The 21,734-nt window shown below is 41.6% G+C and overlaps 4 protein-coding genes and 1 long non-coding RNA gene across 17 annotated transcripts; 1 reads left to right on the top strand and 4 right to left on the bottom strand.

Annotated features, from left to right (window-relative positions):
* Window positions 1-56: 56 nt before the first annotated feature.
* Ap-1gamma (adaptor protein complex 1, gamma subunit) lies at window positions 57-11,117 on the bottom strand. 13 transcript variants are annotated; one of them, XM_077405534.1, is made up of 16 exons: window positions 9,755-10,185; window positions 8,398-8,505; window positions 7,966-8,027; window positions 7,431-7,623; window positions 7,202-7,348; window positions 6,785-7,100; window positions 6,102-6,119; window positions 5,020-5,430; window positions 4,704-4,934; window positions 4,381-4,602; window positions 4,056-4,183; window positions 3,709-3,955; window positions 3,274-3,541; window positions 3,045-3,205; window positions 2,865-2,957; window positions 57-2,780 (listed from the first exon to the last, which is right to left on the bottom strand). In XM_077405534.1, exons 2-16 carry the CDS (start codon window positions 8,415-8,417, stop codon window positions 2,679-2,681), a joined length of 2,619 nt encoding a protein of 872 aa, XP_077261660.1. In that variant the 5' UTR covers window positions 8,418-8,505; window positions 9,755-10,185; the 3' UTR covers window positions 57-2,678. The 13 variants fall into 13 exon arrangements, with proteins under 13 accessions (XP_077261660.1, XP_077261661.1, XP_077261656.1 ...); XM_077405535.1 differs by having other exon boundaries at window positions 7,431-7,614; window positions 8,398-8,509; XM_077405530.1 differs by having other exon boundaries at window positions 8,398-8,509.
* Window positions 11,118-11,450: 333 nt separating this feature from the next.
* On the bottom strand, window positions 11,451-13,175 carry Arfrp1 (ADP-ribosylation factor related protein 1). Its single transcript, XM_077405547.1, has 5 exons — window positions 12,721-13,175; window positions 12,488-12,658; window positions 12,254-12,335; window positions 11,842-12,013; window positions 11,451-11,692 (listed from the first exon to the last, which is right to left on the bottom strand). Exons 1-5 carry the CDS (start codon window positions 12,811-12,813, stop codon window positions 11,593-11,595), a joined length of 618 nt encoding a protein of 205 aa, XP_077261673.1. The 5' UTR covers window positions 12,814-13,175; the 3' UTR covers window positions 11,451-11,592.
* A 699-nt stretch (window positions 13,176-13,874) lies between these two features.
* Lamp1 (lysosome-associated membrane glycoprotein 1) lies at window positions 13,875-17,915 on the bottom strand. Its single transcript, XM_077405543.1, has 5 exons — window positions 17,743-17,915; window positions 16,226-16,650; window positions 15,842-16,058; window positions 15,574-15,762; window positions 13,875-15,469 (listed from the first exon to the last, which is right to left on the bottom strand). Exons 1-5 carry the CDS (start codon window positions 17,789-17,791, stop codon window positions 15,330-15,332), a joined length of 1,020 nt encoding a protein of 339 aa, XP_077261669.1. The 5' UTR covers window positions 17,792-17,915; the 3' UTR covers window positions 13,875-15,329.
* Window positions 17,916-19,047: 1,132 nt separating this feature from the next.
* Window positions 19,048-19,947, top strand: LOC143896877 (uncharacterized). Its single transcript, XM_077404996.1, has 2 exons — window positions 19,048-19,448; window positions 19,644-19,947. The coding sequence occupies exons 1-2, from the start codon at window positions 19,119-19,121 to the stop codon at window positions 19,827-19,829; spliced, it is 516 nt and encodes a 171-aa protein (XP_077261122.1). The 5' UTR covers window positions 19,048-19,118; the 3' UTR covers window positions 19,830-19,947.
* A 372-nt stretch (window positions 19,948-20,319) lies between these two features.
* LOC143897021 (uncharacterized) lies at window positions 20,320-21,719 on the bottom strand. Its single transcript, XR_013256822.1, has 2 exons — window positions 21,396-21,719; window positions 20,320-21,312 (listed from the first exon to the last, which is right to left on the bottom strand). It is a non-coding gene; the product is annotated as an uncharacterized LOC143897021 (long non-coding RNA).
* Between the last annotated feature and the right edge of the window lie 15 nt (window positions 21,720-21,734).

Genomic DNA, 21,734 nt, shown 5'->3' on the forward strand with positions numbered 1-21,734 from the left:
ACGACTTCGCGAAGACGACGCTTCAAGTACACCAATGGCGGTTTTTAAAAACGTAGTGGAATAAAAATACATTTTATTTTCACACCTTGATTCGCTAGAAAGTATATATACAGCATTTTTATCATTGATCGATATCCTCATGTATGTATTTATATATTTATAGTTATGTTTATAAAACTAATATGTAATATTCAGAACAAGTAGGCAGAGCAATACCCCCATTGAAGGGCTGACGTGCTGTGTCACAGACTTTAAGGACAAGGCCACTCAGAGAAACGCACACACCCACCTGTTCTATTTTATATATTCCTATACCTCGCGCGCGCGCGCGCGCGCGCCCACGTATCTCGCACAACGTATAAGGGACGGAGCTAAAATGCATACGGTAATATATTCAACCAATTGTAAACCTAATCGAGAAAGTTATACATAAAATATCCCGTTAGAAATAAGAGAAGAAAACGTACGATTGAAAGAACGGCGCTCTTGAATCCTTATGGTATGTACATACATCTACACCTATTTCGCGTCACACTATGATGTTTCATCGGAGCGAATTAAATAATTAAGTACAACAGCATATTTTATAACTTAATTCATAGAAAAGTCTAGAGAGAGAAAATAGATGTACAAAAACATGGTTTTGCCAACATTCTATTGCTCTCAGCGTATTTCTTCCTAACTTGTATACCTATTATAGGGCTTACATTTGTCGCTCGTCATCGACAGATGTGAAAATTCGACAAAGTAAGTATAAAATCGTACGAACATTATGTTAAGTGAGCGAGTTTTTTCCGTACATTTCTCTTTCTCTTTACTATTCGACATATATAATATATATACACACAAGTGATATCTCTGAGACTGTAAGTAATTCAAATTGAATAGCAAATAGTAAAATTAAAATTTCAAAATTAAGTAGTGAAAACATCGTTACTTTGCTGTTAATTTTATGTTAGTGTTTACTGCAACTTTGAAGGTAAGCTATCGTCGACGTATACACAACGATGATCCTTCTTTATGTTGTGACTTTCGTAAAAATGAACGAAAAGGAGAACTAGATGACCACAGTTCGCGGATATGAAATCGAACTTGAACAATTTCACACTTCCACTTTGTAGAGCAATTTCGTAGCCGCGTGATACTGGAGTTACCGACTCTGCTTTACATCGTAATTCTCGCGTTAAAATCAATTTGATAAAATTATACAGTATAGCGAAATATCATTGACGTCTCGCGCGAATTAATATCATTCGGACGCGACGAAGAGGTGTTTAATTGGACCACTAACAGAACCCCGATACTTCCCGTAATAACAAATTTCTCGCACAATCAGATGCAAGGTTCAACATGCGTACATACGCGCGACAGATATAACATGACAATCAGAATTCAGCCCTCCAATGTTACTCTGTGTACTCTGAATACGAATTCGAAATTGTGTACTCGCGCTACGCACGTAACACACTGCACTCATGCACCGTAGGCGTTGTGTGTGGGTATGGGTATGTGTTGTGTCTGTGTGTGTATGTACATCCTCCCCCCCAAAAAATGATTTTTTTTCACACTTTCTCTCGAAGACGGAAACGTGGATATTATCGTATTCGCGTTATTGAGAGAGAATCAACAGTTCTCTATCATATACATATAGAGTCTCATCTCGCGTGTCCTTTTTCTTCTATTTCTCCTATCGCGTAAGGATTTCCTTGCCTCTATACGTCACTGTGATTATCTAATATTTACAAGACGATCATTCGCGAGTCGTCCGCGATATCTTACAAATACAGCGGTAGAAAAGATCGTATTTTTTTTTAGTTACGGCGAGAGTTAAGCGCCTTCTCATATAGATAACTTTTTGGGGCAGCAACAGAGCACTTTCGGTGACGGAATCTCCCTTCGAATCCTTCCAGGCTTTCTCATGTTCTATTGTTCTCGAGTGGCGTGTGATGTGTCCGATGTGTTTCTGTTGTCTTACACTCGTCTTTCCCTATGTCTCTTCGTTTTCTATCTCATTGAGGAGAAATTACGCGCTAAATTAGTAGCCGTAAAACAGCGGGAATGCAACCGATCGGAGTACATCTCTCTAACTTCCTCCGCGTGTTTCGGTTAGAAAAAATATTTACATCTCTTTTTTCTCTCTTTCTTTCTTTTCCACACACGTGCGGCACATTACGAGAATGATAGACAACAGTAATACAAAACGTAATTTTTGAAAGACCGCGACGTTAATATCACATTACTCGCGACAGCCTTTATATACGCGCGGAAGAGAATTAATACTTCACTTTTCATTGCGAATGAGTTTTCAGAATATACTGAACAAATCGCACGCGAAATTAAATTATCATACTTTTTGACATACCCAAAGTCTCTCTTATAAAGTTTAGGTCATGCCTTGTCGGTGTCGCGTATACAAAGATTGCTTAATTAATACAAACGTCTGTGTGTGTGTGTGTGTGTGTGTGTGTGTGTGTGTGTGTGTGTGTGCGTGCGTGCGTGTGTGTGTGTGTGTGTGTGTGTGCGTGTGTGTTAAATATATCCATTTGCCAAGTTGTATATTTCACTATTCTTGACGGAGAGACGAAATTGCACTTCATCCTTTTTCCCAATCCCTTTCAAAATTCGATCGATTATCTTTAGGCAGGCATATGTACAAATGTATTTTGTATTACATCTTGTCACTGCGATGTCGAAACGGGAAAGTTATTGACTTCCGTCTGTTCCAGAACTGGTCCAGTCGGGCCCGTATATGATATACGCAGTCTCATCCTTAACGATGCCTAAGGAACAAAAGAGAGATCGTCGATTAAAGGCAAAAAGCTCAAACGATTATTCTGTATAGAAATAACATATTGAAAACTAACTCTATTCATATTTGTCACTCTCAACACTTGAGTTACTTGACCAGACGGCGGAATGACAGTACTCGACGGCGATAACATTTGTAGTTGGAATGTCTGTAAGCGGGAAATATACGACAAATACATTAGGTTGATATACAACAAGTAATCGTAAATGTAATTGTAAATGCGTATGTGTCTAACCCTAGGAACTGCTGCTTGAAACAGGAAATCGGTTAAAATGGTGCTTCCGGAGTTTTGAGCCAACATATTTATGACCAACAGATCGGGAATATCGGGCGGTCTTTCCAATTTAAACGTTATTTTGAGCCCTGATTTGTCGAAGATCATCATGTTCGGTAGTTCTGTAACAATGATCATGTTTTACATATGCTAATCAATCCGTGATGTTCTTTTAGATCTTATGACGAACCATTTTGCACCGACGGAGTATTGAGCAATCCATCTACTAAGAAGTTACTATTGTTCGTGGGACTGAACATCGGTGTGGATGGTGCCTGCGGTTGAAGTGGTAGCGTGGGAGCGACAGGCGTAGGCGTATTCAAATCTAAACTTCCGAGCAAATCCAACAGGTCATTGTTATGCGCCGTGGTCGAACTCGGCGAGGAATTTTTGTTGGTCGTCGCCGCCGGCATCGTCACTCCTACGTCCGTAGTTCCAAGTAAATCTAAAAGCGCACTCTGTAAAATTGCAAAAAAAGAAGAATGTGAGATACTGGTAGAGCTCTTTTTTCAAGTTAGCACACTGCGAAATTCACGTTTTAATGTCATTAAAAATCTTGTATATTATTCTTAATTTACATGTTTATAATTTAAATGAAAAGATATGTTAAGTAGTACGCGCTTACTGAATCGGATGTAGTCGTGGCTGATTCCAGAATCGTGGACTTCTCGTCTTCCGGTTCTGGCTCGCCGTTCACCAGGCCTATGATACCATTGGCCTGCGGTCGCGCAGTTTCCATCGGCGGCATTCTCTCGAGCAGCGCAGGCCGCAGGTGATCGTACTTTCGGAACAACTGCGAGAATTCGATACCTCTCTGCTGTAATTCGATATGCAAGTTGCTACCAAACGTATCTATGATCTGACGAATTTTCCTGTAATACAGAATATTACGTGAACATTATATGCGATAGGAATCTCTTTTGCATAGATATTATAAGGATAACCATGGATGATTAAAGCGATGATACTAACTCGTGACCTTTCTGGAACCTCGTGCTCAATTTGGTGAGAGACAATAAGGTATACTGTTTCGTAACAACAGTGTTCTGCGGACTCCAAAGTAACCTCTGATACACGTCGATAACTTCGTCTTCTGTCAACTGATAACAAAATTTAAGAAATTTTTGAATCACTATCGTATATATACACATATATCTAGGAAAAGTATGACAAATGACCTTTAAGACATGATTAACACGGAAAAAAAGTTGTTCGAACGTTTCATTAGCAATATTCAAGTCTTTTTATGTAAGTTATGTAAGTTAAGAAGTAATACCGTTGCTACAGTTGAACTTACATTGACTGGAGTCTCGGCATCTTCCGACGGTGGACCGTACAATAACAGATCGCCATACTCGCCGATGCACCACGTGGCAACTTGTGCCAAGGGCTGCTTGTCGGATGTGTCCTTTTCTAACGCACGCCACAACGCGCCAACAGCATAGCCCTGCTGTGGCTGCGTCTCCGAAATTAATTGAATCGTGCACGCTACCACGTCGTCTCGCACGTAATTACCAGCCTGAAAATTAAAAAAAAAAAAAAATAAATAAATAAATATCGGTAACTCTCTCGCATTCCGCATTCATGTATCTCGTATTATGTTCTCGTAAAAATACATACCGCGACAAGTACTTTGAAGAGCGTTTCGAGGTGCCAGCGTTTATTCGGAGCGAATCTCTCCGCAGACATCACAATATTGCTGCTGCATTGAGCCTTGAATTCTGGATCGGCACGTTCCAGGAACAAGAGTAACTCCTTCATCATGTTTCTGATGTTGTTGGTATTCACGAGCGCGAAACTCAGCTCCATCGCGCGTCTTCTGATCGATACGTCTGGGTCCTTCAGGCATTCCTGAAATACGCCGAGAGAATATTAATCGCAATGAATAACTTTCTCTTCGTGCTCGAAAAAGAAAATCTATAAGTAAATATTTTACTAGAATTGTCGATCGATGCCTCTGCACCGCGCTCGTGTCCATGTAAACCGTCTTCAATAACGTGTTCAAGGCAACGTATCTGATATTCTTGTCGTTATTCAATAAAAATCTGCCCAGTATGTTGACCGCTAGGACTCGAAGCCCGCTCTCCGACTTGATGTCCATGATCGACAGAACCGTCTCGTAGAGTATCGTGTTACCGACGTTTTTGGTGGTTTCCGTGTTAGTGGCGACTTGAGCAAGAATGTCGTTCATGGCTTCGGACGTATCGACGTCGTTGCGTCCCAGAATACGTAGGAGACGCAGTATCTTCACCTGAAGAAACGGATCCGATACTCCGGATACATCATGCTCGGGCGAGTATCCAGCTAAGATCAGGTTCTTCAAGATTCTTACGAGGTTTGGCACGATCTGCAATGAGATCTATATTTATCTCCGTTTAATTTCAAAGACTTATCGTAAACTTTCAATTTCATTCAATTATTAACATTGATTACAGGAAACAAGATTGATAGAACAAGCCATTGCAGGATAAATACATTTTCATGTAACGTGACAAAATACAAATAAGCACTATCTATCGCTTTAAAATAATATCCAAAGAGTCCGAGTTTTAGCTATTTAAAAGTAATTATCTCGGATGCGAATTATATCATTAATTATCGATATTTATACAGGCTATTTGTCTTGTAATTATTGCTACAGACTATTTCATTAAACATGCGATAAAAAATAACTTTTTATAAACGAGCTACGATAAACATGCAATTATAATGAAAAATGTCATCATGCCAATTACAGGTATTATATAACTATTACTATTAGTAACATTTTTCTACATATATAATCACTTTTTTCCACCAATAAAAGATTCGTGTACTTTTATGTAAAAGATTTTTGTATGTAAAAGAATATAGATGGTTCGATACTTTTAATCATTAAAAAATAGCAAAGCAGATAACGTTGATTTTACATTTTGACAGTTTCAACGTCTATTTCGGGCAAAGTAAAAGAAAAGAATGAAGTCTGTGAGTAATAAACATACATGCAAAGATACAGAAGAATCTTTATATGCATATTACCTCACGATGGCCGCATTCCTAAGAAAGACAAAACCAACGCTTATATTACGTATGTTCACGTGATAAATTTGAAGGCATTAACCTTGTGTTAAAAACTTCACGAAAGATATTAAACAATTATTTTTTTTGTTAAGAAAGATAGAAGAGAAACTCGCACATATATTTATATCAACGAAACTGTTTAGAATTCTATTTAAAGCAAGTATGTATTACAAATGTAAATGAAAGATCGTGTTTGAAATTTTGATATTGTATTAAGATAAAGCGCAGGAAAACACTCTTTTCCTTATGATATTTATAGACGCGTAAAGAACAATCTATGGTGTATACGTTTATTGCGTAACATCAATAAAATATTCTTTCGGTTGACTATTTCGTATCTATGCTCGTATAGAGATTAAGACTGCATTCTTTTCCGTTACTATTGCTAACGGACCATAATTACCTAGCAAACGTAAGTTTCAATTCCTAATGAATAATTCCATTATGCACTAGATAATCTTCTTTTAGCGGGTTTCTCTACTACTATCTAACTTGATATCGGCCATACTAGATAGGTCGATCGGTTATGTAATGCAATACTATGACACCGCCGGGTAGATTTACAACATCAAACCGCGTCCTACAGAAACCTGTTCCAGAACTAATGTACGCCGTATCGAACAAGTATCTCTTGAAAATACCTTTTTGAAGTGATTCAGTGTGTCGACGCTGTTCTCGCACATCTCCGTGATGAGGGTAACGCCGGTAATGAGAACTCCATGATTCTTCTCGGTGATCAGGCTGCGGGTAGCCGGCAGAAACATCTCCATCAGTTCCGGCACGCGTCTGATGATCCGAAAGGCGCAGAGCGCCGCTTTCTTTCGGATGTACGCGTTCGGCGACTTCATCAATCTCTCCACCTCGGACGCCAAATCCCTTGCCATTTCCGGGGACGCAATTGCGCCAAGGGTACACAACGCCAGACCAATGACGAACTGTGTAGAACTGTTCAAGTCACTGTGCGAACAAAAACAAGAGGAAGACGTTGACTCTTTTGAAGAGGAAAATTCTTTTTCGAAAATGTAGAATATTGGCATTCGAAATAGAACGGTCATTACTTTTTTAGACAATTCGTGATCAGGAGATGTACGTCTTGCCGCTCGTCCAGCAACAGCATGGCTCCCAAATAACCGATTCGTTTATCGGTAAATTTGGGCGAAGCGATGAGTTTCAAACATTCCAATTGACCAAAATGCGCTGGATACCTGGAACGTCATCAACGTGTCTTCTCAGTAACTTATCCTCCCGATAATATCAAATCGCGGTAATTAATGCTTCGATACCCACCCCAACATATGAATGTACAGTAACTTGGCGATATTGCGACATCTCCATACGCTGTCTTCTTCCCTAAAGGTCGAGCGAATATACGCGCATTCCTTATTCACGACCGTCCTCTCTTCCGCTGCCGTTCGCGCAGCCCGTATTTGTCTGATCAGATCCCTCAACCGCGTCGGCACAGGCATCCTAACTGTCGAGACTTTCAAAGTGTGAAAAAGTTATCAGTATAAATTTACACTATCTTTGGTAACCGCTGATTCCGCTTGCAAATAACTTTGTACATTAATAAATTATCACAACAATGTGAAAAATGTAACTCGTAAATTGAGAATGACATGGGCGAAGTAAATTATGTTACTTTTAAATTAATTTCATTGTTTATATAAATATATACGTTGAGATTTAGAGACAAAAATTTTTATTTGATATTTTTAAAACAATTCAATTAATTTTCAACGTGTAAAAGATAACAAAGCAGAATCAGATGTTCCAATGATTAGCTATTTACAGCCCTTGTGAGTCAATTAAACAATACACCTACCTCTTTCCACAGCCTCATTGAAAGCCTGCTTTATGGAGGCCATGTTAAAGGCTGGGTTAAACCTGAAAAAGTACACACCCATGCTGCTTTATGAACATTAGCACTCCTACCCGTCGAATCTACTTATCGTGCAACGACACTTGTATCATACCGCATAATTTTACCGCAACCAATTTCATATCTCGCGGTATAAAAATGTAAGAATAAAAGCTGCATCTCTGCGGTAAGTCACATCCATATTAAAAGATAGATATATCATAATCAATATAAAGATGATAAACTAACAAATTCCGTCGCAGATTATCAAACACTTATGGCAATGTCTAAAAGACGACGATACGAACGATTTTTCTCTCACTGTCTCATTCCTGCCCGTGCGAGAGTTGAAAATTATCGAAAGTACACATATACGAGGGAGACTGTACGCATTACCCATGTTCTGAGGCATTCATCGTTTCTTGACTTGAGCTCCGAACCTATGCCACAAACCGCACAACGAAAACCAAGACGTAGACGAGTACGAAACACGAACTCCGCTATCTTCCTAGTGGACACAGGACGACAATAATATAGAGCATGTTAGTATCGTTTCTGTCTATTCTACACGATATTAATAGATTATGTCAAACCTGAGCATCAAAGTAACGTACGTAATCAAGGAACGAGTTGATCTCTCGTGCAAAGCGAGAGTTATATATACAACTTAGGTTTCGTATTTTATAAACCTTCCATAAATGCTTGCCCTATTTCATAAAGAAACTCTACGGCTCAATTAACTTTGCGTACCGCCTTCACAAATATCCTTTATTCGCCACAAATGAAACTTATAAATTTCTAAATTCTTAAAATCAGATTTTCTATCAGAATCAATTTTCTATTAAAAATGACTTAAGTTTATTCAATCTGTAGCCACTTAGAAAGAGAAAGGCGACATGGAGCTCTGCGATTACCTCAATTGAGAGTTCACGAGTCCAAGTGACCGACAGCTGTGTCGCGATCAGCACACAATTGTATACTCTGTTAAACTTGAACGCAATTTGACGGAGAAGGCGGAACGCAAGGGGGTATAGCTCCAATGTGCTTTCTGAAATAGGGCATCGGTTTGCGAGCTCGGTGAACATGCGGACGCATTAGATATCGCGACTCGCGACACATCGCTCGGCAGGAGCGCGAAGGACGTACCGGCCGTGCGCTAGAATCTCGGCCACCGCGAGGTATCGCAAAACACGGCCGGCTTACATAAAAAAAAAAAGGGAGGGGAACCGCGGAGTCGAGCGCGGAGAGCCGAGGGTTAACCCGCGGCTGTCGAACGTCGAGCTCGAGCTCCCTCGCGGAAGTTCAGCGTGAACGTCGTCGCGAATCCGTCGGCGAGCCAATGGAGCCATGGAGCCAATTCGGCCAACGACTTCCCGCGTGACGCGTTGTCGCGTATGCGTAGGGTATACACGCGGTGGGACGGACCTCGGCTCTGCGTGTTTACATTACGGTGACGCGGAACGAAGGCTGGAACAGAGAAGCCTTGGGAAGGCTCGAGGCCTCGAGGCTCGAACTCCGACACTCCGACCGACGTGAAGTCGGCGCTCGGAGAGGCTCGTGAAGTCGCCGCGCCGAGTCCTCGGGTAGGCGCGAGGCGCGAGCCGTCGCGGTGGCGCACTCGAGGAGTACTCCGGAATTCGGAACGCCAACCGGTCGTCCGCCCGTCCGGATACCCGATCCGAGACTCCGCGACTCGGGGGCGGGGGGGGGGAGGGAGGGGGTCGCGCGCGACGGCGACTACGTGGATACGTACCGTGCGGCGCCGTCGAGTCCCGTGAAGGCGGAGACTGATCGCTACTCCGCGGCCGCGAACCCCATGAATATAGCTCCGCTTGCGCGAGGTCCCTACCCACACGATCGTCAACCGCACGGACCACACACAACACACACCGCCAACGGCCAACCTGGCTGTCCGCCCGCGCGACAGTCGCGATACCGAGCGCCGAGCCGCCTTAACGACGTGCTCTTTCTCTTTCCCTCTCTCTTTCTTGTCGCCTCGTCGACAGGTCGCGCCAGGTCGCGCGGAATCTCGCGTGTCCGTGCGCCACGGCCACGACCGACGACGACGACGACGCGGACGACGGGAGGACTCAAAAATGGCCGTCGACGTCGTCTCGGGGAGTTTTCGTCAAGAAAACGCGCGATCGCGCCCGGAAACGAGCCGCGAATTCTAACCTCGCGACCGCACGCGACGCGACTCGCACTCGCAGGATGACGGAGAAGGAAAAATCGCGCGAGAGTCACCCGAAGGCAGGGAGAACGCGCCGCGAACGTGGCAGCACTGCGCCCCGACCGCGAGATTCGAATGCCACGGGACTCGCGGCAGCGGCAGATCCGACATCCGACGGGGAAGAAGGTTGATACTCGATCTTCCGAGAGGATGAGCCACCGAGAGCGAAAGAACTTTCACGCGGTCGCGAAGATCTCGACTTTACCACCGATAGTACCACCGGTAGTACCACCTCGCGATCGATAAGATAACGCGATTTCGTTGCATTTATCCGGATCGACAGGAGCCGTCGGTCTGTCGGTCTCTTGTACGACAAGCGTCATTGCACGACTGACAATGATACGGTCACATTGCTCTTTTACAGGTACAATCCACACATTGGACGCACAATCACAATCGGGAGATGGCGCAAAGTATTATCTTAATTAAAGCGAGTTGAGATAAAAAGAAAATGATGAATTTATAGCGCAGAGCGAAGCTGTTTTTATACCCGAGTTTTCAACCAGTTTTAAGCACTAAATGCGTCTACCGTTGCACACACCCACACGATGAGAGAAGTAAAATTTCAACTCAACGGCCACATTTAACATTTAACACATTTCGAATGTGATACACGAATACAAGCTACAAGCTCGCTGGCCCAATCTCCTCCTCCCTCCTCGATGTTCCTTAAAACGCTACCCCGGTTAATATCAATCCTTGAAAACATATAGCTGTATGACGCACGCCTCCAAGCGATAAAAGTCCCCATCTGCCACATCATAAATTGAACAAATCACCTTCTGTTGAGTTCCGGTGGCAAGACACTCCAATCCTCGGCGTCGCAATAAGGCCACATATTACGCGATAATGTTAAACAAATAAGGAGCTTACGACCAAAAAGATGTGCATAAAAAAAATAATCGCAACCTATATATCAAACGGGGTACAGGTGCACGATCAGTCTTGCGCGCTCTAATCTGTCGCTCTTTATCACTGATATAATTAAGTGCCGGGACAAGGTGTGGGCATTATCTCTTATCTCGGTGACTGCCTCGATATCAGGCATTCACACTCACACAGATCCAGATCCTAACGAGATCCGATAGTATCGAATCATTTTGCATTTAATATATTGAAATATTTCTAAAATAGGAGTCAAACATTTTGCATCTATCTCCCGCTCGATTTTTTAATGCGAATTTCTTTTCCATACCTAAAGGGAGACGAATAATGTATATTCGATTTAAAAAAATTATTTATTCATAGAAACACCGTACACATGCCTGCACATACGTACAGTGCCGTTAGATCGCAGGATCGTATATATTTATATATATTATTATAAATTATATACCAAAGAGAATAGGAATGTGTCACAGCTAAGATAAGGACGCGTCGTCCTGATTGCGAGGCGGCCGTATATCACCGTTTCTCTTGACGCAATCCACCAGCCAGTGTATGCCCTCGTCCACTCCATCCCTTTTTCCGAATTACGAACCATTACTTTATATAATTTTAAGAGTGGATAAACGCAAAACGCATTAATAGTATCAGCTATCATTCATTTTTTTTAAAAAAGAATTTTATACATAATATAAATGAGCGAAATCAACCCTAGTTTTACTTACCCATTAAGAGCCGATACAGGCATTACCATGCAATCCCTTCTGCCGATCAAGTGCGCACTTTGATTGAATATCGGTTTCACTTCTCTAACACCCATACAGTCGGGTACGTCCTGCTTATTTGCCAGTACCAACAATGGTACGCCAGTTAGATGTTCGGACGATATCACCTTATCTAAAAGACAAAGAATGTTCGACGCACATATTTTTATCGTTTGCGTAATATATGTGCCTCGTTAAAATGCAGAAAATAAAAAATTTTAATTTCTCAAGAGTCAAGATATTTTAAACTTGATAATTTTATTAAGAAATACGTATTGAAATATTAGAAACGTTTCGTACGCTGTTAGTTCACTCGCAGCCGCGAGCTTGCTGAATTTAATAACGCAAATTATCATTAGGGAACGCGTCTTACCAAAAGTTTCTTTGGAATCTGGTATTCTATCACGGTCGGATGAGTCGACGATGTAAATCACAGCGTGAGATTCCGCGTAATACTGCAAATGTAAAACAATGCCGTCTAATGATCTGGTATGCCATTAGCGCAACGAGAAATATGTATTATATAATTCTACGAGAGTAGAAGGAGAATATAAGAAGGAAATACACGACGATACGCGTTAATTTTCTTGTATGGCGCGCTAATTACTTTGTCCCACAGAGACTGAAGCTCCTCCTGGCCACCGAGATCCCAGAAGTTAAAGGATACTCCAGCGATGTCGATCTTGCCGATGTTCAGGCCTACGGTGGTCGTGATCTTGCTCGGATTCATACCCTTGTAATTCTTCGTGAATTTCGTCTTCGCCGCTTCCAGGTAAGTCTATAAATAATCGGTAATTACGGACCCCGCATCGTAACCTCGGAATGTTTCAAGTGCCCTACCGTTTTCCCTGCATTGTCGAGTCCCAAGATCAATATAAAGTATTCGTCCTTTTGCATCAGGTACTTGTACAAACCGTGCAACAACGTGTACATCTCCGTTACCCGTCGATGTGCTCGCTGATACAATTTACATGTTGTATCGTTTACATTTTAGGCCTACGACAGCCCGCACTTGTCACGCTTGTGCCATTAACACCGATCTGGAGCTGGAGCTGCTGGCTGCTTCGAGAACTTAAGCAAACTTAAGGCACGGCCCTAAGCGGTAGCGAATCCATACCGTTGATTTCCAAGGCCATTGCGCGTAAAGGCTGATTTATAGAGGCCGTAACCGTTGATTTTTTAAAGAAATTGACCACGCACAGTCAATTATTCTCCTTGAGCTCGAAGAATAATCGAGCGTGCGTGGTGTTACGTGCAATGGCCTTTATATGTATAGGGACTCTAGTGGTCTCGGACCTCAGGGTTGCGTTCCAAAATTCATTCTGAGTAACTAAAATCTATAGTTTACGTCACGTACACTATAGCATTTTAGTTAACTAGAGTGAATTTTGGAACGCAGCCCAGAGTCCAGAGTGAAACAAAATCAGTATTACCAGGGTTGCGTTCCAAAATTCACTCTGGGTAACTAAAATCTATAGTTTACGTCACGTACACTGTAGCATTTTAGTTAACTGGAGTGAATTTTGGAACGCAGCCCAGAGAGAAACCTGAGAGAGGCCATGCCTTTTCCGTGTATTGCATTTTCCGACGCGCCGCCTGAGAAAGTGCAACTCAACTACGTCGTTTCGCTCGGTAACCGCAACCGCACGTGGTTTGCGTCCGTGCTAATGGTTCGTGTCCGAACTGGCCAGCTGGAGGGGATATATTCTGGCCGCGGCGCGGCGGTCGCGCTCGGCCGGCCCGGCTAGTTCGGACACGAACCATTAGCACGGACGCAAACCATGTGCGGTTACCGAGCGAAACGACGTAGTTGAGTTGCATTTTCTCAGGCGGCGCGTCGGAAAATGCAACACACGGGTTTTTACCTATTATGATTTTTGCAATTTAATTAAACTGCAAATATATCTCGCTAAAAAAAAAATGAAGGAAAGATTGAGGAATTTGGAGTAAACGTAGTCTGGGAAATGTAGTCTAAAAAAAATGTTAGAAATATATCCTTGAAATATTCCATTTTATTGTTGATAATGTAGGTCTCGCCTAATTGCAATACATGCTCGTAATCTAAAAAGTAGTACCACTACTTTGTTTTATGTACAGCGCTTTATTCAGTTATTTTAATTTGTTTTTACTTTACTTTTTGCCCTCCACTTTCATCTCACTACTCGTCGTTCAGTCTTGTCATAATATAGTACTTACGAAGCAGCACGGTGCACACGCGAAACTCCTGTTAAATTCTGAAATCCCGTTTACTTTAATTTTTAAATACAAACACCAGATTTCATTACCCTCGCATATTATCTTACATTAGATAAAACCGGTCGAAACGCCTTCGAACAAAGCAACGACGGCGTAAAAACTGCGAAAATATTTCCCGCATTGAAAATTATTAGTGCTTCTACAAGCAGTAGCACACATATTCTCTTTTCTTTTCCAAGATTATCGTTTACGTTAAATCGGACATAGCCAAACGTACTTATCGAGGGAACAAAGTGTTTCCAAAATTTTGCACATTATATTAGTTGAGTTATACGTTTTGTGATGTTTGTTTTATTTTATTTATTATTTCGTTTGACGTAAGCTAATAATTTTTTTGCACCTAAAAGAGATTGCACTATCTGTGGTGTCTAATTTAAGCGTTTGACTTGCGCTTATTCCAAGTGAAGTACAACTTTAACGTTAACGTGTGAAGCGCGTGCTTCTTCATACTATTCCGATACACTCACGCACGCGCACACCTAGGGCTATATAAACAACTGCTATTACTTCACGGTACAGTTTAATAAAAAGAATTCGAGTACGAATGTAACGGAACGGACACATATCGATATACGTATTAAGTGCGATAAAGGTATATCGTATCGCGGTAATTGAAGTCAGGAAATTATTCCTAAAAAAAAAAAAAAAAAAAGTATAGATAAAGAAAACTTGCGCGTTATAACGTATCCCGTCCAAGAAGCTGCGAATTCGGTACACGGATATCATGGTTTTAACACTATACATATTGATAAAAAATTTTCCTCATTTTCATATTACAATGTTCATGAAAAATCAAATGATCTTCGCTGCTAGTTAAGAGCGAAGCAGATCTCGCGATTCAACTGTCAATTCATACCTATTAGAGAGTATTTGCCCTTGTAGAACGGAGCACGTTGCTTCGAAATTATCATCCACCCTGTATCGTTTTGAACCGCCTTGCGATACGTATCTTTTTTCTCGTTCTTTTTTATATTGCCGCACGCGGACGCGATAACTTTACAAACGTATAAGCTATATATATTTTTTTTTCTTAACGCGTGTCACAGCCCTCGTGGCTATAGAACACAAAGTACAACTACATAGATTCTCGATAAGACAATCGATTCCGTTAAGACGGAGAATCGCATAAAAAAATATCAGTTTAACGATTAAAAAAAGGGGGGAAAGAGGAAAGAAACCTCACGGAACTCGGCTTACATGCTAAGATAACCGCGGGCCTGACTTCGTCTGCGGCCGACGAGGTACGCGATCAATACGATTACCACCAAGCCCGCCAATGCACAGCCCACAGTTATGGGAACGATGTCGGGCGTGTCGTACGAGCAGTCCTTGGCTGAAACAAAGATAAGATGGACAAATGAGTTTCGTAGGCACCATCCTAAAATAAAAATATATCGCGTTACAAGCGATAAGATTAAAAAAAAACCGGACACTCACCTAGGCCAAAAATAGTAGTATTATCACCTCGGAAAGCTTGGAACTGTAATTTGGTTACTTTCAGAAGCCCTACAGTTACGTTATTACCCTCCCGAGTTAAGTCCATCTGCTGTTCCTTGATACATCTATACGAGTTGCTCAATCCAGTTTTGAACTGCGGCGCCACATGTACTACGGTCACCGTCTTATCTGAAGGGGAATAAAAGTTTGTCCTAGAGAAAAGTTCAAGATCAAAGTGCAACTTAACTCGCGTAAGATAAACACATACTTGATTCGTCATTCGGGAATTCTTCGGCCGCCAAAGAGATCTCAAAATGATGAAGAGAGTAATATTTTCCCGTCTCATTCTTTACGAAATGAATCGTGAAATTATTATAGGTGGTCTTATTCCGAGAGTCCCACGACAAAGTCAGGTTCTGCTCAGTTTTACCACACTTTCCTGTTCCAGTACTGTTGCCGGGTATGTCCATCGCCTTGTGAATTGTCTGCAATTAAAATTGATGATAACATTTTTTGATCGCAGTACATTTTAATACAAACGTAATAATTAAGACTTTACGCAATATTTTTTAATACTTGTGTCAAATTTTAATAACAATCATATATAATGTTCACGTATATAATATCCCACGTATAGTTTCTGCGTGCTCACCACGTTATTAGCATTGGTATAAGAAACATTGAATTGCACAGCCATTTGAACAAGAACGCACAACGTGTTGTTCTCTTCAACTTTCCATTTCCCGGTGCTCGGTGGAGGAAGCGGGGTCGTCGGCGCTGGTGTTGTGGGAGCAGCGGTCGTGGTAGGCATAGGCTTTGCGGTTGTAGTTGACTCGGTTGTAGGTGCAATCGGTGGGTTTGTGGATGGAAACGGTACTGGCGGTACTTTTGATGGATCGGAAGAACCATTTGTCGCGTGCTCATTTTTATTCGAAAGTACCAGATCCGGCTTTGTTTCTACACTCGATTCGGGCAGAACAGGCTGAGAGCTTGACCGAGGAGTCGCAGCTGCATTGTTGCCGGCAGGGTTGGTAGGAACACTTGTGTCGTCGACAGTGACATTCTTTGGATCGCCAGCTGTTAAAATTATACACGCACATGATTACGTTTCCATACCATTCGCAGAGTGATTCATCTTCCTAACGGCTTTCAAGGTCTTACAAATATGAGCCTTCTGCGCAAAGAGCTTAAGGAAAATGGTCTGTGTATCTAAAAATAGATCAACATCATATTCTACGTTTTAAAGGCGCATCTTTAGTAAGTTTAAAAATATGCGGGAGCTAGATGTCTCGAATATACGATATTAAAAGTTCGTCCGTATATATTAGTATCAATTAAATTAGTTGAATATTCATGTTTTTTTGACCATTTTAATTATTCATGCTGCCAATCATTTTGGACAAATCATGTGGAAAAAAGCTCTGCTAAACAAAGGGGATCAAAGTTCAACAAAAGAAACACAGAGATGAACCTTGGCGTAGGTAATTGCGGTAACATTATACAAATTTGCCGAGTCGAAATTATTTTGAATTCACGTGCTTCAGAGTGATTCAAGAGATAGAGGCGTCGTCGTGACTAGATTAGATCTGTGACACATATCCCCCCCCCCCCAGGCGCGATAATGCTTATCGCGTACTTAACATACAATACATAATCTGGCATCCTCCTACTCGGGACGCGGCGCAACGTCATGTCACACGTACGTGTGACCGTTTTGTTTCAAAGCGTATATAATCGTCCGCGTCGAATCATAGCGGTGGGACGCGGCGACGCGGCCGGCGGCGCGAAGCAAGTGCGACCGCACTCGAGAGTCACCGTCGTGACAACATCCCCCCGTTTCGAGGAAGCAAGGAAGGTCCCGACCGTCGACGACCGTCTTCGTCATGGCGCTTCCGGCGATTCGGATTCGGAGTGCGCAATTAATCTCCGAAGCGGCGGCCGCGATTGCGACTCCGGGGTCGCGGGATCTCCCTTTTCGTTCCCTCGTCTCCCCCCCCCCCTCCTCGTCGAGGCGAGATCGCGAGGTCAACGGCGACGGCGACGGCGATGACGGAGATCGCCGACATCGCGGACATCCAGGACATCGCCGCGCGGCGATACTTGGCGCGGCCCAGCTGTCTGCGTCGCGCGGCGGCTGCGAGATCGCGAGCCACGTCGCGGATCCGTTACCTGACACGATCGTCGCGGCCCAGCACAGGAGCAGTAGAGGTCTCAGCATGACGTCGAGGGTTCGGGGAAGTCGTGTCGCGACACTACGATGCGATGCGTTCGTGCAAGCCGATCAGCGCGGTCCAGGAAAATGAGGAGAGGAGACCACGACCACGGAGGGCCGACCGAGGGATCGCGTGCCTGCTCTGCTGCCATCTGTCTCGACCTCTCGACTCTCGACCGCGCGGCGTCCGCGGTAGATGGGGCTGAGGACGACGACGGCGCGGCGGCACGTTCGAATCCAAGCTCGACAATGCCACGTGGAACCGATTTATTTGCAAAACAATCGAAATGACGGAACTCCATCCGTAGATCCACACCAGAGAGAAACCTGAGAGAGGCCATCACGGCATTTTTCGTCAATTTTTCTGTGTCACATTTTCCGACGCGCACCCTGATAAAGTGCGTATCAACTACGTCGTTTCGCTCGGTAACCGCACATGGTTTGCGTCCGTGCTAATGGTTCGTGTCCGAACTAGCCAGTTAGTGGGGATATGCTGCGGTCTCGCTCGGCCACGCTCGGCCGCGCTCGGCCGCGCTCGGCCGGCCCGGCGCCTCGGCAAGCTTCGAGCGAGGAGAGAAGGACAGACATACGATTTACGATTTACTGTCTCCGTCTATGACTGCTAGCTGCCTTGGCACGCGCCGGCTATGCGACGTTGCCACGATGCCACGCATTTCGGATATCGCGTACGGTGTCTCGCCGAGTGCCGAATCTCGAGTTGTTAAATATATATATATATATATATATATATAATTTATTAACATAAAAATTAAAATTTGTTAACGTAATACTATTTTTGTTAAGTAAGGAAAGAAAGGATTTTTAAAAGTCAGAGAAACAGCTACGCATAAATAAAATATATCTCCTATATGTATATTAATATTGTTATTTTATTTCAAAGTAAATTAAAAAAAGTACGATATAAAAGTATGATATAAAAGTTATATATTATTTCTCATAGTAATGAATTTGGATTCCGGTGATTTATTTATCTTCTCCAGCTTCGCCTCTGCCTCTGCCTCTCCCTCGCATCGCGTTGTATACCGCCCGCACCAACGAGCTTAACGTTTCAGGCTGTAACAAAAAATAAATATTTTAAGTAAAATGACATTTTCGTGTATATATATATACGTAAATAAATTTCATTATTAACACTTTGTCGAACGCTGTCACGTATGCGTCACATGTGATATGTGCGATTGTCATTGCAAAGTGTTAATAATCATTATCAATAATGATAAGAAATTATCCCATTATTTCAACACTTACGTTTAATACGATCGGCTGAGTCGCCGTCGGAGCCGTTGCTGTGGTCGACATCGTCGCCGTGGCCATGGGCGCCGTTACGACCGCCGGGGTCGTCGTTGACGTCGTGGCTCTAGAGGCCGTCGCGGCCGCCGTCGGCATCGTGATCGTGAGGGCCGTCACGGGCCTCGGGGTCGTCGTTGCTGTCGTCGGCATCGTGGCCGTAGGAGCCGTCGCGGCCGTCGTCGGCATCGTGGCCGTGGGGGCCGTCACGATCACGATGCCGACGGCGGCCGCGACGGCCTCTAGAGCCACGACGTCAACGACGACCCTGGCGGTCGTAACGGCGCCCATGGCCACGGCGACGATGTCGACCACAGCAACGGCTCCGACGGCGACTCAGCCGATCGTATTAAACGTAAGTGTTGAAATAATGGGATAATTTCTTATCATTATTGATAATGATTATTAACACTTTGCAATGACAGTCGCACATATCACATGTGACGCATACGTGACAGCGTTCGACAAAGTGTTAATAATGAAATTTATTTACGTATATATATATACACAAAAATGTCATTTTACTTAAAATATTTATTTTTTGTTACAGCCTGAAACGTTAAGCTCGTTGGTGCGGGCGGTATACAACGCGATGCGAGGGAGAGGCAGAGGCAGAGGCAGAGGCAGAGGCAGAGGCAGAGGCAGAGGCAGAGGCAGAGGCAGAGGCAGAGGCAGAGGCAGTGGCAGAAGACGAGGTGGAGGAAGAGGCAGAGGCGCGCGAAGCTGGAGAAGATAAATAAATTACCGGAATCCAAATTCATTAATATGAGAAATAATATATAACTTTTATATCATACTTTTATATCGTACTTCTTTTAATTTACTTTGAAATAAAATAACAATATTAATATACATATAGGTGATATATTTTATTTATGCGTAGCTGTTCCTCTGACTTCTAAAAATCCTTTCCTTCCTTACTTAACAAAAATAGTATTACGTTAACAAATTTTAATTTTTATGTTAATAAATTATATATATATATATATATATATATATATATATATATATATATATTTAACAACTCGAGATTCGGCACTCGGCGAGACACCGTACGCGATATCCGAAGTGCGTGGCATCGTGGCAACGTCGCACAGCCGGCGCGTGCCAAGCACGGTCGTATACACAGGTCGCGAAACTCCCGTGGTGGGGGTATGCCTCTTAATGTAACGACCTGTGCTTCACAGATCGTCCGCTAGCCGCGGAGCGCTGCGATCGTATGGTAAATGTGAAAACAATAGGTATATATATATATATATATAGCTTCAAATTACTTGCTTATAAAGTTTTGTTTCTTACAAAGTTTTAAATGACAAGAAGACGTTTTATTATTTACACAAATTGTATAAATAATGTAAAAATTACGGAAATTATTTGTATAATTTAAATTTTATTTAATAACACCAAGCATTAATAACACTAAAAGCATTAATTATTCTTGAAGGATTAAAAGTTTCGTAATGGTTGAAAAAAATGTAATTATACTTAAAACATTATGCATGCAATGTGAAACAATTATGTAGATAATTTTTTAGTATTTTTTGAAGGATTTGAAATAACAATATCTGTATGAAATATTATAAATATATTCATATATGTATATATAATAGGTACATTTACATTTATATTATAGATATACACATTATTGTTGCAAATGAACGTGTTAATAAAAAACTATTGAGAGCGAAGTAACTATTGGATAACTATATTAGATTTGAATAGTACGTATATTATTCAAATTTTGAAAGTCTAATAGTTAATTCGCTGTCAAGTTTTTTTTCATAATATTAATAAAGAATATTAAATATTAAACGTTGTTAAGTTTCGACATTTTTCTTTGAATAATACATTTTTTTTTTACTTTTTGATTTTCTTGGTAAGTGAATTGGCGCATTCTTAGTCGAATATAATAAAAAATTGCATAAGACAAGATGTCTGAACCGTGATCTTTACAAGGAAATGTGAACTCATAATTATCTAATACTTCATCTACCGTTAAATTAAAGACATTTGAATTAGTCGCGTGTTTAGAGAAACATTCTTCAACATATATTTGATTAAATTAAAAAAATGTAAATTTGCATGAATTAAGCCTCCTCTTGTTTTCATGTTAACCAATTGCGAAACTGATGTATATATGTCGGACCTTGTTAAACCTTCTTGACAAAATTTACAAGTTCTGTAAATTTCATTCTTTAATATTTGCTTACATAGATAGCCTGTAAAAGCAGTATATAATCATGTAATTTACAAATATTTATTTAAAATTCGAAGCTATGATTTCTACTAAAAGTAAACTTACATTTCAATGGTTGAGAAAAGAAAAATTTTTCATATAAAAAAATATATAAATATATATGTATAATTGTAAATAAAATATGTCTATACATGTTTTCCTTCTCTTATATAATTTCTATTCGCATATACAGGCAAAATAATAAAAAGATAAATCTAAAAATAATTAAAAAGATCATTTTCGCATTGTATTTAAAAAAAAAGAGAAGTTTGAGGAAACGAGAAAAATTTGCCTATATATAGGCCTGTATAATCATATATAAATGTAACTTTGTTATATACATATAGGAAAATTTCCCTTATTTCCTCAAACTTAACTATTTATAAAAAATAAGATTCTTTTACA

The sequence above is a fragment of the Temnothorax americanus genome, unplaced genomic scaffold (genome assembly GCF_048541705.1).
Source record: "Temnothorax americanus isolate GAGA-0224 unplaced genomic scaffold, ASM4854170v1 Scaffold2, whole genome shotgun sequence".
In the NCBI taxonomy this organism is placed as follows: Eukaryota; Metazoa; Arthropoda; class Insecta; order Hymenoptera; family Formicidae; genus Temnothorax; species Temnothorax americanus.

Bases quoted from the DNA above. Each gene is read 5' to 3' on its own strand.
- Lamp1 (XM_077405543.1), bottom strand. From the start codon at position 17,791: ATGCTGAGACCTCTACTGCTCCTGTGCTGGGCCGCGACGATCGTGTCA. The intron at 16,651-17,742 runs GTAACGGATCCG...TAATTTTAACAG, and splicing joins GGCCGCGACGATCGTGTCAG to CTGGCGATCCAAAGAATGTC. The intron at 15,763-15,841 runs GTATGTGTTTAT...ATTCCCCTTCAG, and splicing joins ATTCCCGAATGACGAATCAA to ATAAGACGGTGACCGTAGTA.
- Arfrp1 (XM_077405547.1), bottom strand. From the start codon at position 12,813: ATGTACACGTTGTTGCACGGTTTGTACAAGTACCTGATGCAAAAGGAC. The intron at 12,659-12,720 runs GTAGGGCACTTG...GATTATTTATAG, and splicing joins TCGACAATGCAGGGAAAACG to ACTTACCTGGAAGCGGCGAA. The intron at 12,014-12,253 runs GTAAGACGCGTT...TTTGTCTTTTAG, and splicing joins AGATTCCAAAGAAACTTTTG to ATAAGGTGATATCGTCCGAA.
- LOC143896877 (XM_077404996.1), top strand. From the start codon at position 19,119: ATGGGCGCCGTTACGACCGCCGGGGTCGTCGTTGACGTCGTGGCTCTA. The intron at 19,449-19,643 runs GTAAGTGTTGAA...TTTTTGTTACAG, and splicing joins CTCAGCCGATCGTATTAAAC to CCTGAAACGTTAAGCTCGTT.
- Ap-1gamma (XM_077405525.1), bottom strand. From the start codon at position 11,069: ATGTGGCCTTATTGCGACGCCGAGGATTGGAGTGTCTTGCCACCGGAA. The intron at 7,349-7,430 runs GTGGGTATCGAA...ATGACGTTCCAG, and splicing joins CTGTACATTCATATGTTGGG to GTATCCAGCGCATTTTGGTC. The intron at 3,956-4,055 runs GTTAGTATCATC...TCTGTATTACAG, and splicing joins AGGTTCCAGAAAGGTCACGA to GAAAATTCGTCAGATCATAG.